The sequence below is a fragment of the Tauraco erythrolophus genome, chromosome 2, assembly GCF_009769465.1.
Source record: "Tauraco erythrolophus isolate bTauEry1 chromosome 2, bTauEry1.pri, whole genome shotgun sequence".
Lineage (NCBI taxonomy): Eukaryota > Metazoa > Chordata > Aves > Musophagiformes > Musophagidae > Tauraco > Tauraco erythrolophus.
In genome coordinates this window covers 109,896,821-109,910,962 of record NC_141466.1, presented here as the reverse complement: position 1 = coordinate 109,910,962, position 14,142 = coordinate 109,896,821, and the positions used below count along the sequence as shown (strand labels likewise).

General features: G+C 36.1%; 1 protein-coding gene across 1 annotated transcript in view; it reads left to right on the top strand.

Moving 5' to 3' along the window:
• The window catches only part of GPATCH2 (G-patch domain containing 2), a 125,698-nt gene extending 112,421 nt beyond the window's left edge, over positions 1 to 13,277 (top strand). The window contains exons 9-10 of the mRNA XM_086629475.1: positions 720 to 802; positions 13,096 to 13,277. Coding sequence (XP_086485601.1) covers positions 720 to 802; positions 13,096 to 13,265 — 253 coding nt within the window. The 3' untranslated portion in view covers positions 13,266 to 13,277. The remainder of the gene's footprint in view (positions 1 to 719; positions 803 to 13,095) is intronic.
• Positions 13,278 to 14,142: the final 865 nt, after the last annotated feature.

Below are 14,142 nucleotides of genomic sequence, written 5' to 3'. Positions count from 1 at the left end.
GGAAGTTTCAAATTCACCCTTTTCTGTGGTACTTGACTTCTGATAAGTGGCTTTAATGCAATAAGATTTGCTTGTTTGCCATCCTCTGGAGCTCCACCAATTTTCCGGTCTCCAAGTGTAAGCTCGTAATTGTTTAATGAGTATGCCAGATACTGTGCTTCCATGTTATCATTCTCACAACTTGCCAGTGAATTAGAAGCAGGCAAATTCATGTGCTACAACTTTATTTCATGTACCTTTGAGGAGTTTACTGTTTCATGTTTTCTTATTCATTCTTCATCTTACCTTAAAAAAAAAAAAAAAACAATAAGATAATACTTTTCATGTAATAAATGTTGTTCTGACAGTCAGGCGTTACTAGCCAATTGATAACCTACCAACAGTATTGTGATCTCTTTAGATAATTAATCTTAGCTATTTTCCTGTCAAGAGCAACAGTGTTTTTGTTTTATGTTGAGCTAGAAAGATTGCCGGTCTTGAAAATTAAAAAGCATTCCCTTTATATTATTCATTCCAGTAACAATTTATGATGCTGCATTTAGATACTGAGCGCTTGTCAACAAACATAATTATCCTTCGATATAAACAAGATTGGTGGCTTGACTGTGCAGCTTCATCTTGGTTGAGAATGTTTTGATATAGGTTTAGACTATACAAGCTGTGTATTTATGCAGTGGTTTTCTTCCTTTGTTAATAGTTTTCTCCTATAATTCTTGCAGGCAAACCAGTGTACATTTAGGATCATTGTGCATGGGAGACATCAAACGGAGAAGGAAAGCTGCTCCCCTGCCAGGACCCACAGGTAACCAATTTCCCTGGGACAGAACACAAAACACAAGATGTTAAATCTCTAAATACAAAGCGGTAGGTCAGTGACCTGGGGAAATGCTTGATAAATTCAGTAACTTTCCCTATAACTTCAGATATAAGCTATCCTTATTTATTAATAGAAATTAAGAAATAAAAAGGCTCTCTTAATTCTCCCTCAAACATTTCCAATTTCTAGTCCTTTGCAGCACAGCACTTGTTTAAAGACAATAAATCTTTTTTCATATACTTAGAATAGAGAAGGTAAAGATTACTGGTTATGTCTGTTACAAGGTAGAAGACATGAGGTATCTTTTTTCTGTGAGGGATGCATATGAGTACTATAAATATCCCACAAAATATAGAATGTGAATTCTTGGGCAAACAATTGAAAATGTGGAGATAAGGCTGTGAAACACAGCTTTAAAATTAGTGCTGTATATTAAATAGGAAGCACTTGCAAGCACATTTCTGAAAGATTTTTTACAGATGCGAGGTCACAACCACTGGATGCATTTTGCTGATGTCACAGCTGTGAAATGACTTTTTCAATACTTAACAGTGATTTATAGGACTCTCATCAGTTTGTTGTATTAATTATATATGTGCATACTGGAAGGATTAGATTGTGTGTGTGTGCCTGTGTGAGGCTTTTTATGTATTGCTAATATGGAAATCTGGATTGCATGTCCTAGTCATATATCAATTACTATAGCAACATATGCAATACATACAGTTCTTCAAATATATTCTAAATAGATCGCTTTAGAGAAGCTTAATATTTGTATTCCAACTGCATTCCTCCTGAAACTTCTTTGCTTCAAACCTCAGTGGCAGAAACAGACCAAGAATAATATTAAAAATGTTATTAAAGCACCTTAGTGGCAGCAGTATGGAAAAAGAGAATGTGTGGGTCAGCTTCTAAGACTCTGAACATATGTGAAGTGAGAAAGAAAAATACTTAATGGCTGAAGAGAGAATAATATAATTATTTCTACAAGGTGATTTTCACTTCACAACTTTCAAGTACTAGAGGATGTCATTTTGTACCGAGAGGGTATGAAGTATCATGAAATTCATTTTATTATTCATTTACCTTGGGCTTTCAGTGTTCAGTATTTTATTTTACAAGCTGGCTCCTCTGCATACCTTTGCAAAGCCAATATTTTGATACTAAGGCAAATATATGATGTGATCATTCAATGTTATGTATCTATATATTCACAATTTTAGAGATTGTTTTGCCCCCAAAATTTGTCTTTGCATGGAGAGCAACAGAGAATAATGGTGGAAAAAGGTATCGTATGAGGTACCTTTCAAGATCAAGGTAATCTTTTCAATTTTGTTCTGGGCAGAAGGATTGAGAATTTTTTTTGTGGTCTTATGAAAGCTTTTTTCTACACTTAATCACTGTAAATTTTTAAGCAAATAGAAACTGTGGTAAACTTTGAGTAAACTTGTTCCTATGTGTAGATAATGTGTAACATTTTATAAGTTATTACTGTTGTCTCAAAGGCTAACCTTCCCACAGCTAATTTATTGTTTATCCATCACAGGCCTTGTTTGTTTGTCACTATTTCATACTATTTTATGAAAGAAACAAAGTTTTCTTTTAGAATGGAAATACATTTGGAAATTTGGCTTAAAATGACAGATCACTATTTGATTATTCTTCTTGCAGTAATTTTAGTTAGCTAAAATATAGGAACAGAAGAACTAGATTTTATGTAGAAGAGTTTGTAAATGTTATTCTTGAAAGAACAAAAGGAAGAAAGTTGTGTATTTACATGAACAAAAGTTAGAAATGGAAAGAAGCATTCTGCTAATAACTGTCCATATTTAACATCATAGTGAAACCTGAAAGGCTGTCTGTAAATGAGTCAGTAACTGCAAATGTTTTCTTGAGCTATATGTGCTGCAAATCAGCAAACTTTTACCTGATATGAGCCAATCCATTCAATCCATTGAAAAAAGTATTTTCAAAATTCTTGTCTGCATTTTTTTAATAAATTGCACTGGTGAATTAATTCTGGTAGCACTATGTGCGGTGTTGAAAATGGTCATTTATATGTTTAGATTCAGTAGTAGTGAAGAGAATGACTGGTGATCCTAATGAAGTATCAAAACACGTTCTCTGGTTTTGAGTCTCACAAGGGTAGCACCTGCTACTTTTAGGCACCTTGCAAAGCCATAGACTTCTGTAGCAAGCAGTGTTATTGGTTAAACGTTTATTAATTGTGACAAGAACACCCAATTTATTTCAGTACTCCAGCTTATTTACTGCTCTTTCACCTTTGTATTTTGTATTGAAAAAGTAAAATGAATATTGATAGAGCTAGATATTGATTTCTAAATTTATAGCCTGTTCTCAGCCTGGAGTCAAAGTCACATACCAATAGGTTTGTATATATCAGTAACAAAGGATGTAGATTTACTTGTACAGCGATGAGAAACTATTGAAGCAAGAAAGTTTGAGTAGCATGGAGCATTTTATAGTTTCAAAAATGTCATTCGTAAAGGTGAAGAAAAGCTGTGTTGAAAAGCAATGAAGAAAATGGGAGATAATATACGTATGGATTGTTAGGAGCTGACAGCTGACAGTACTGAGACAGGAGTGTCCTATTCTGCCTTTTTTACTAAGATGAATTTTCTGGTTTGTGAATGCTTGCTACAGACCCATCTGTGTGTTACTGAACCTAGATAGTTAATTAGTTTATCAACTAAAAAGGATACTAGTAAAAATTACTTCCTATGATTTCTTTTAAGAATTAGGTGTTGCACATTATAAATATCTACTTTTTTGCACAGCTTCTTCCATGGAACCAATATTATTTCAGTGATTCTAGTCAGATTTGAGACCAGGTTATTCTCAATGACTTGATGCCCTCTCTGACTACCTGAGTGGTAGAGCTATTTCATGTGACACCCTGACATATTTCAGTGCAGCAATACAGTGCCCTCAAGTTTGTATAAAAACCTCTTAGACAAACTAATACATTATCGTGGAAATAGCCCTACCACAACTGGGTCCACTATTAATGAAAATAATAACAAAGCAACAAAAAACCAAAATTGTATGTAAGAGAAAGGACATTCTCTAAAAGTATTGTTACTGCTTGAAGCACGTGTATTGGGAATGTTAACAGTAATTTTGGTCTTGGATTGCTCAGTTTAAGTCTCATATCAAACCAATAGCTGCTACAGAATTTTAGATGCCGTGTTCATACACTGAATATGCATTTACCCTGTGTCCTTTCCTATTGACTCTTGTCCTCTGTACAAGCTTTTTTCCCAATTAGCTCCCGTTAAATCTCCAAGACCTTTTAGATTTTATTTTTAAATACATAACTTCTAAATCTTAAATGTTGAAAAAAATCATCAAATTCCACTTCACATTTGCAGGATGTTAATAACTTCATTTACAGAATGTAGAAAGTTTGATTCAGAACAAGAAAAGTTAGGTTTTACTTGTGTGCCTTCTAAATAGGTGTTTACTTCTATTTGAAAACAATCTTCTTGCTCTGATGTTTACATAGCATGGTTTACAGTTTAGAGCAGTGTTGAAAAACCTGCAAAAACTAATTTTAAAAAGAGAAAGCTATTTTGTGCTTAAAATACAGAGAATGTGCATATAAAATACATAAATTATTGTGCATGTTATGGGCACTTTAACTAATACATTTTGCAAAAGCAAGTTTCAGATGTCATTTTCTTTATCTAGTTGGCAGGTTGCGTGCTAGACTTCAGGCTGGTACTGATTGAAATGACTAAGTTAAAAGTCTCATTTTAAAGAATGTGTTTTAATGAAAAATATGACAGATTCTTAATTACAGCAGAAATACTGAGCACTGCTATAATGCCATCATGACTCACTTTAACAAGGTAATCAAAAGGGTACATGTTTTCATTCCTTTTTAAAAATTGCCAACGGAACAGCTAAGCAAACTATTTTGCTGATGCTTAATATGTCAGTGATTAAAAATCAGACCTGAATATCTGCAGTACCAAAATGATCATTTGAAAAAGATTGTGATTATGCTGTGATAACAGAGGTGACTGAGGCTAAGTTTATGGTGAAGGTCAACTTAGTGAGATGGTTGCAGAGAAAGGGTAGACTTTTGTGTCCTTGGATGAACTGGTAGTAAATTTCAAAAACTCTAGACAAACTATTCTATGCCTACTTTCTTTTTAGCTTGATTCACTGCTTTTCCATCTACTAAATGTACGACTCCATAGTTAAAAAACCATTTTCACAGGGCAGTACAACATTGGCCTGTGTTGTAAACACTTTCCCTTACTGTGTTGCAGCATTTCTTACCCTTAGTCTATCAAAGTCCTTTCTGGGGTACACAGCATATCTGCTTGATCATCCAACCTATGGATACTCTTTCGTGATATTTGATTTCTACAGCAGATTAAATTTTAGGACCTCCTTTCTGTTTTGTTTTGGGTTTTTTTGGCTACCATATTGTTTCACTAAATCAGTTCAAATATTAAAAGATCACAGAGTGCCATCCGGTATTGAAAACTGCTCTCCCTGTAGGGCAAAAGTCTTTTCATATTGAGCTGAGGTCATGCTTCAGGTGGGAGGCCCCTTACGTATAAACATCAGAGTAAGGAGGAGAGTTCAGTAGCAAACATCAGAAGATCAACAATGAAACAAGAACCAACCTTATTTTGGAAATTTGTTGATGGATTTCTTGCAATCTGGAGAGAAGACAGTATTCTTCAGGCTGTACACACAGCCAATATAAAGTCAACCTTTAGGTTGATAAAAGAAGACTGTGCACATCTCTTCTATATGCTGTCATCTTCTGAAATATGAAAGATTCAAAAATAATTACCCAAATTACGCTGGGAATCTCTCCTAAGGTAACTGTTTCTTTCTGGTTGTGGAAAGTATTCAAATGACCTCCATTGGGAGCTGGACTCAGTAATCCTTATGGGTCCCTTCTAGCTTGAGGTGCTCTGATTCTGTGGATTTTTTGGACTTCACTTTCGACGATCATAAACCATCTTAAGAGTATATCACCCATGAGAGCATACTTAAAGATAATAGATAAGAAAATTCTGCTCAAAAAAAGCTAAACCAGGCTTTTTTTTCAAGTTCCAAAGGTAACGTCTCATTTGACAGTTGTATGCTTGAGGAACAGCTTTCCATGAAACTGAGAGGTGTTGGTAGAAAGACTCGTTCTCCAGGTCAGTTTTGTGCTCTGCAAGTTCTGCTTGTTCTACCTGCTGGTTCCCCACAGAGAGGAGCTGCCTCTGTTTTAGATGCAGTTTGTTAGAACCATCACCTTTTTCAGGGGGCTGATACACATCGCACAGTTTTCCTAGAACTCAACCAAGAAAAGTAGTACCTGATATTACTATCAGTCTCCTTCGGGTTGGTAATACCAACCTGATAGCTTTATGCAGAAGGTTTGTGCCACTTCAGAGGAATAAAAATAACTATTTAAGATACAAGAAAATATTTTCATAATGTGAGAACATAAAATTCATTGATCAGGTTTCCAGTGCAGGCAAGTTTGGATTTCTGTTTTCTGTCTTTCTATAAAATCTTTCCAATCGATGGAAAAGTTTCCGATAAAAGGTGTTATAGATACCTGTTATACTCTGGCTTTTGTAAAGAAAATTTTTGCTTTTGAATTCCATTACTTACAAAATTTTTTGATTGTAAGTGAAGTTTACCTTTCAACCTATATATTGACACTGCCAACGCTAATGTGGTAACTAAGATTTACTTTCTGATGCCTTCGTTACTGATAGAAGGATCACAGTGAGCATTGCTTGCATAAATAAACAGGCAAATGGTTATTTAGCCTGTAGTAAAAAATATAGAGATGTATTTGCCTAGTTTTAAAGAATTAGTCTTCATTTTAAAATTAAGATAATTTGATGGAAGACAGTACTCCAACCACATAGGCACAGAATAGACAATAGAAGTGGAGCTTCATCTCCAGTATCCTAGCAATCCATCCCAACTTGGGTTAGGGTTAGTTAGAGCTACCATAATGTGCATAGTCCTAATATTGGTTTAATTCTCAGTCTTTCTGCTGAAATTAACAATAACCATGCTGTCCATTTTGAGAGTATATTTGTGATTTAAATCCTTTCCCTGTGGGCTTCAGTGTAAGGTTACAAGTCTTTTTGTAAAAGTCAGGGAATGCTTATCAGGAGCAATTTTGCCAAGTTTCAAGGGCTTTGAGCAGAACTTTGGAATAGTCCCCAGTGAGAATGCTTCTTCCAAAGTGCCATCCAGTGACAGTCTTTCTGTCAGCATAGACAAGGTGTAAAACTGACCTCCTTTGGACCCAAGTGAACAGGCAGTGTTGAGTATTGAAGAGATTCTCCTTACAGAGGGATAAACGGGAATCTTAATTCCAACTCTTCCCAGCCAGTTTGAGTAGTAGTAAAGACTGAATGGACATGAAGTTACACTTTACACACAGTGTAGTCCAATAAAGCATGGAAGGAGAAGAGCACCTGCAAATCCATTTCCAAGTGATCTGTGATACTGGATGACCAGTTTAATCTAAAATTCAGTGTCTCAATTTTCATCAGTACGTGGATTTATGTTTATATATTCAGGAGAGTTGAAAATGGATTTAAATCTAGGATCTAGGCTGCGAGAAAGAATGCATCTACCCATGCCACAATTATGTGACAGTTCCTTTAATACCCCTTGCAGTGGGGCAGTAGGCATGAAACTATGGCAGGCATATAACAAAACTCTGCTGTGGATGCTGGGTAAATATGGAGGTTTTCAACACCTACTAAAGTTATAGCTCTGTCCTCTCTGCTATTTTATCTCCCCGCTACCTAGAATAAAATACAATGCAAGCAGACTCCCCTGAACTATAATCATTCTAAGGTTATTCTTTAGACACAGTCTTAGCTCGGTGTGAGGGATATATAAAATTCTAGTATAAAACTGCAATCTCAAATATTTAGTTAGATAAACTAACCAGCATTTTCATAACTGGTCTTTTTTAGATACACAGTCATAGTATACCGAATTTTGAAAACTACCGCAGCTACTGATTTTAAAAATCACAGTATGACTGTCGGCTACACTCATGATGCTGGCTGTGCAATTACCCAAAACATTTTTAAGAATATAAACATCTAGGCAGTCTGATTCCCATTTTGCTAGTTAGAGCAAGCTGGCATAAAAAGATACACTACAGCAATGTATTACTCTGATTACATTCCTTGTAAAATTGTCTTGTGTATCAGAATCAGTCCCTACTGTTCTGAGCTCATCTGTCTAGTGAGTAGTCAGAAAAGAAAAAGAATAGATGGAATATTAAATGCTTTCAGAAAACGAGGGGGCAAGTGCACTGGCTTTTAAAGTGAAGCAGCATGTATCGTTTCTCCTTCCATTGGCTGTTTATCCAACATCAATACAACACTTTAGGAGCCAAATTACTAAACAAGCTGCCAATTAGGCTTGCAGTCAGCTGGATAGATTAGTGGCTAAGAGAGGCAGATACAAGATTTTCATCTCTTGAGCCAATTACGCAAGTGAATTACCATCCACAATGCTCCTTGGAAGATTTGAGGTAGAAAGACTGACTCTGCTGTGATAGACATAAGTGAGATCCAGGGTAGGGGGTAAGGGTTAGCAGGCCGTGTATTGCAAAAATTACCCAAGCAAAAAGAGATCCTTCTAGGAAAGGATTTAAAGGATTTAAGGCTGCTGGGAGCGATAGAAGAGGAAATAATAGTTGTGGTATGCTCTGCAAAGGCATTGCTGTTCTGCTCACAAGTCTTAATCATATAAAAGAAAGATGAAAGGCCAAGACTGTATTTATGTACAGTGTCATTTTCTCAGAACTGTTTAAAAACACGTTTTTTTAACATCAAAAATAGTTCCGTGGCCAGAGATGAAATTACTTCAATATGCCTTCATTTGTTTCTTACAACTGGGGTGGGGAGAGGAGAAAAAAAAATACCACAACATTTTCTTAAATAAGGGTTAGGAGATTGAATGTAGCTGTATTCTGATTTTATTCACCTCAGTATAGACCAAACATGCTTGATGCTAGTCCTATCCAGCAACTGAACCATACAAATAGGCATTGTCGCAATAGTGGTTTATGAGGTCACAATTCCTTTATTATTCTATAATATATGATAACTTAATTGGTGAACTTTTGATTTTTTTTAGAAGCATTTTGCAAATAAAATGGATCTGTCAGATCAAAATTGTGCATAGACTGATTTGTTTCCTGCTGAAGATGATGTCCACTGGTATAACATTGTTTCTTAAATACGAAGCAAATTTAAAACCTGAACTTTCGCAAGCTGTTGTATCCAAAAATGATTAAACAGATGTGGAGCCTGCAGCAGCATTAGACCTCTGATCTGATTTTAGCTTACAGATGGAATTAAATTAATTCATGGCAATCACTGTAAAATCAAGGGTATGGCACTGAATGCTAGTGTACTGTTTAACCAGGACATACCTGTCTCAACAGCTGTTAAGAAAAAAATTACATACCTTTATTTTTCATTGAAACCTGCCTTTAATGCCATCGTAAATATCATACCAGAATTAAACAAATGTCATGAGTTTTTTGTTTTCCTCTTCTCAGTTTTGCCTTTTTCTACTCATAGGTTCCATATTTCATGTGTGCAAGGTCATATGCATAATACGTGTAGACCTTGAAGGGTGTCTATTCATATACACAAAGATTTGAGGATTGGCCTTTTTTTTAATTTCAATTGGCGGTAGTGCAAAGAGAAGGAACGTAAACGAAGATATTCTATAGTGCTATCTTTTCAAGCAAGTTACTCTTCCTCAGTGCTTGCTCCTCACGTGTGTAGTGGGAGCCACTTCTACACACAGACTACTCACCTGGTAGACCAGGAAACAGTCTGCAGTAAGAAAAGGCTCTGCACAGGAGATTCCTACACATTATTGGTACAGAGACTTCCTCCTGCTCCTGGAACCCCACAGAGTCTCACACAGCAATAAACTCAGAAAAATGAATCCCCAGTTTTTTTTCTTGACCTGATACTGCGCAGTCGTTTTCTGCGGGATGGCGCAATGGGCTGATTTTGCTCTTGCTCCTGGGTGGGTCGAGACTGAACACGTCCCAGAGGTAGCACAGCCGTTTTCAAGGCCAATGTGCTGGGACCATTCTCTCTAACAGGCCCTGCTGGCTAGTCCAAGAAGAGCCATAGGCATGAATTAAAAGCTGAACTTGAAGATGAATATTGCAAGGACAATTACTGCTTTTAATTAGAAAATAAAAGCCCAAAGCACAGGAATGAGGGTCAGGGGAATAGCACACTGTAGCATGATTTTTAAGAGCTTTCTCCCGTTGTGCAGTCAATCAGCAATGCCTTTTTTTTTCTTTCCTGATTGCTGGTTGGTTGTGGAATGGAGGAAAGGGCAATACCAGTATCTGTATTCTTCTGATTCTAGTAAAAATATGTTGCATTACAGATTAGTATTCCTGCAATTTTCACCCATCATTTGAAAAATTTAAGACATGTAGGTATGTATTTATATAAAAACTGACTGTACTGTAAAAGAATGGCCTGCATGTATTAAATCTTTTTCACAATTAGAATAAAAGCTATCCATATTCACCTCGTTTGCAAGGAGGAGTAATTAGTCAATTAGTAATATAGGCAAATTGGGTGGCTTTTTGGTTTTGTGTTTTTTCTTGCTGCAGTAGAAAGCCTCCAAACACATTATCCTTTGGACAGCATATGCTGTTTGTTTGCCCAAAAGTGAGTTGTGAAGCCAAGTTCATGGTGATTTCTGCTCTTTTTTTTTTTTTTTTAATCTAGTGACATGTAAGAATAAAACAGAACTCTTCAGGGGAGGTTTCCATCTTCTAATAGGAGATTAAAAAGTATGTACAGTGGAGGGAAAAATAGTCACAGCATACATTGTAGAAGTACTTACATGCCTTTAAAACAAAAAGCATTCCAATTTTCCTGTCAGTCATAGAAAAAAAAAAAAGACATATTAAGTTACTTCAAAAAATATCAAAAATAGAAACATCCGTTTATTAAATAATGCTTCAGAGTACAGATTGTTCTTTCTTGTATCTGTTTTGTGAGGTTACTGTGGCTGTCTTGAGAATTGAGATTCATATAGAAAGGCGCATCTGTTACAGGAAGATGTCTGTGGGTTTTTCCCCAAATAGACTAACAAAAAAGCTGCTTGCGCTGTCTCCAGCTATGCCTTACGTACCCTTCCAGCAGCATTGCTGACTTTGCCTAAGCAGCATTATGAATGGTTTAATATTTCTAGTTCTTAGATGTCATGAAATATGCTCGTATCCTTGCTCTTTCCTGCTTGACGGATCTGTTGCATCTTTCTTCCATTTCAAGTTTCCCCCTTAATTGTTCCACAGATGTTCACTGTAATGATGCTCTGTTTCTTACCATCACTTGTTGTGAAAAGTGGACCAAAACACACTTCTAGGATTTTACCTGTGAGGTTTACCAGAACTGTTGTTGAACAGTTGTCTTTTTTCTTTCCATTTTTTTTGAGCTAGAAAGTATAACTAAGAAGGTTGCAAAGCCTGTGTATGCCAGGCAGTGTCAGGGACTCATCTGTATGAAAATTGCTTCTGCCTGTGGGGAACTGAAAAGAAAGGAAGTCTTGGACATTGAATTTTGTGCTGGTCAGTTCAAGAGGAACCCTCTGGGGGACCGGAGGCCGCTGACTTAAAAGCCTTTATTTTAAGCCTAGTGTTAAGCATAGCTTCAAACCAGTATTAAAGGATGCCTTCTCTCAATGCGTTTCCTTTTTTCTTTGACTCAGGAGCTGAGATACTAGGAAGCTGTCTACCTTTTATGTAGCCAGAATTTTACTGAATATGAACAGATCTATCGTGGATAATGCTGGAGCACTGTAAATTCATCATCACAATCATCATGAGGTTTTTAATGTGCACCTCTCGTTTTGAACTTTTGTCTGTGTATGCAGTTTCCACTGTGGGACTTGGCCTTTTTTTGTGTGCATATGAGGCTTTTCAGAAGTGCACGTTAAACTTTTCTTGTGTTCTTGTTTAGTAAGTTAATATAATGATGAGCTAGTTGCTTGTCAGTGGTAAATTCTTGATTGAAGACATTGTAATCTTCAAAAACAGGAAACCACAGTCTCCTCCTACAGTATTTTTCAAAAAGCATCATGGCAGAACAAATAGGTAGAAAGTTAAACAGATAATATTTGAAGCTGGGCAAATGGTGGATGTTTTTTTGTTCTGTTGTCAGAGGGGAGGGATATGTTGAGCAAAGCTGAAAACAAAATCCAGTTGCCTACATGCAACTACTTGTGTTAGTTCAAAACCTTCAACCTTTTTAAAAATTGTTTGTGTGGTGTAACTTGATAAGTTTTACTACAGATTCTTGAAATAAATGTCATCTATATCCCTCATGCAAGACAGTTATATATGGGAAGGCTTATCCGTGCATCATCTCCAAACTCTAGCTTGAGGAGTTTAGTTGATGAGGGAAAAAATAGCTTTGTTGCTTGACATTCACTTTTTCGTTTACGATGCATTCATGGAAAACAATAATCTGTTATTAAAAAAATGAATATATTGTATTAACACTTGCAATCCTGACGATCTTTTCTGCAGTGTGTGTGCAGCTTTTCGTAGACATCGCGATGGTATGGAGAGAAAAGTGTAAACAACACTTAATGTCATTGAAAATGCCAAAAGTAAACTTGGATGTATCACATCTTAAAACGTTCAGTAAAAGAGAAACTGAGTAAAGGTATAGCTGAATTTCAGAATAGTAGACCACTTGTCTGTACTGTTTCTGTAGCAGCTTTAATTGTTTAATCAGCAGTGGTTTAGTGTGTTTTATTGAAAGAGATCTTGAGCATTAGTAAATATTGCTAAGAATGGAAAGATGGTCATGATGCTATGATGTGCCTCAGCTTAGTAACTGTATAGGACAAGAAATTCAGGTGATCTTGCCGATGTATTGGTAGACTTGTGCAGGTGGTGCGTGTTCTTTGAGACTGAAGTGAAATCCACTGTATTGGAATATGAAAGATCCGTGACAATATTTGTCATACTTAAAAACTGAGTAAGTCTTTAAAAACATGAAAAATAAAGCAAAGCGTAAGACTGTATTGTTTAGAATCATATGCAGTCAGGAGGTCAACATGTGCAAAGACAGCCTGTTCTAGCAACCTATTAGATAAATTAGGAGAATAAGAAGGTTTAAAGCTTTAAGGGAGATTATCCTGCTCTTCTCCACATGGCAGGCAGCGCTGATTAATGCTGTGTGTTTCTTTAATCTCAGGGTTTGTAGGTGAAAACACCCAACCAATCCCAGAAAACAACATTGGCAACAGAATGCTTCAGAGCATGGGCTGGACCCCTGGCACGGGCCTTGGACCAGACGGCAAAGGGATAGCAGAGCCAATACGAGCCATCCAGAGACCAAAAGGACTCGGACTTGGATTTAGCTGACAGAAACGCACTCTGGCTGCCCGATAAAAATAAAGCTCAAAATTAATCTAAAAAGACCAAAAAAAAAAAAAAAAAAAAAAGGCAAATATATTATTTGTTGTGATCGGCAAATCCAGTTATTCTTCTCTCAAAGATCACTGAAGTCAGTGTGTTTCACATTAGCTACACCAGCTGCAAGGTACAGCCACAGTGACAGAACTGACATTCGAGTCTAACTTTATAATGGTGCTAAAATGTACAAAAACTTATACTTTTTTATTTTCTGTGGTCTTAACGTTTGTATTAAGCATAAAATTCAGTATATTCACTTTTTTCATAAAAGTGTCTGACGCAGCAGGTTTCAGTATATAAGCAAATTTTTTTTTTCCAAGTATAATTTCATCTCAAGATTCTATGATAAGATTTGTCAAGGAAAATGGAACTTTTTACAGCTATTGTGTTCTCCCCTTTTTCAGGCAAAGTTTCCAAACCTGGTATTTCTAGCGTTTAACGATATTTGAGGATAAGCTGTCATTTTGCCCATAAGATATACACGTTTCCCACTGAAAGGTGATATGGTATGCAATTTTTTATAAGAGCATGAAAAATGGCTTTGTTGTCATAGGAATGCCATTCCAACACCATTATCTGGCAATGTATCACTGTCTTTCACATTCAAGCTCAAAAGTAAAGCTTTTGTACTTGTTTTTACGTTTACAGGATTACATTTTTTCAGCAAATATTTTAAAAAGGTAAAGTTTATTCTGACTTTGGATTTCCCTTTATATTAATAATCCTCAGTATTTCCACATTTGAGACTATTTTGAGCTTTGAACCAGGAAATTGTATTTTAAATACGACTGTTTCAGTGTTTATGTTCTGGGGTTTGGAATATTTT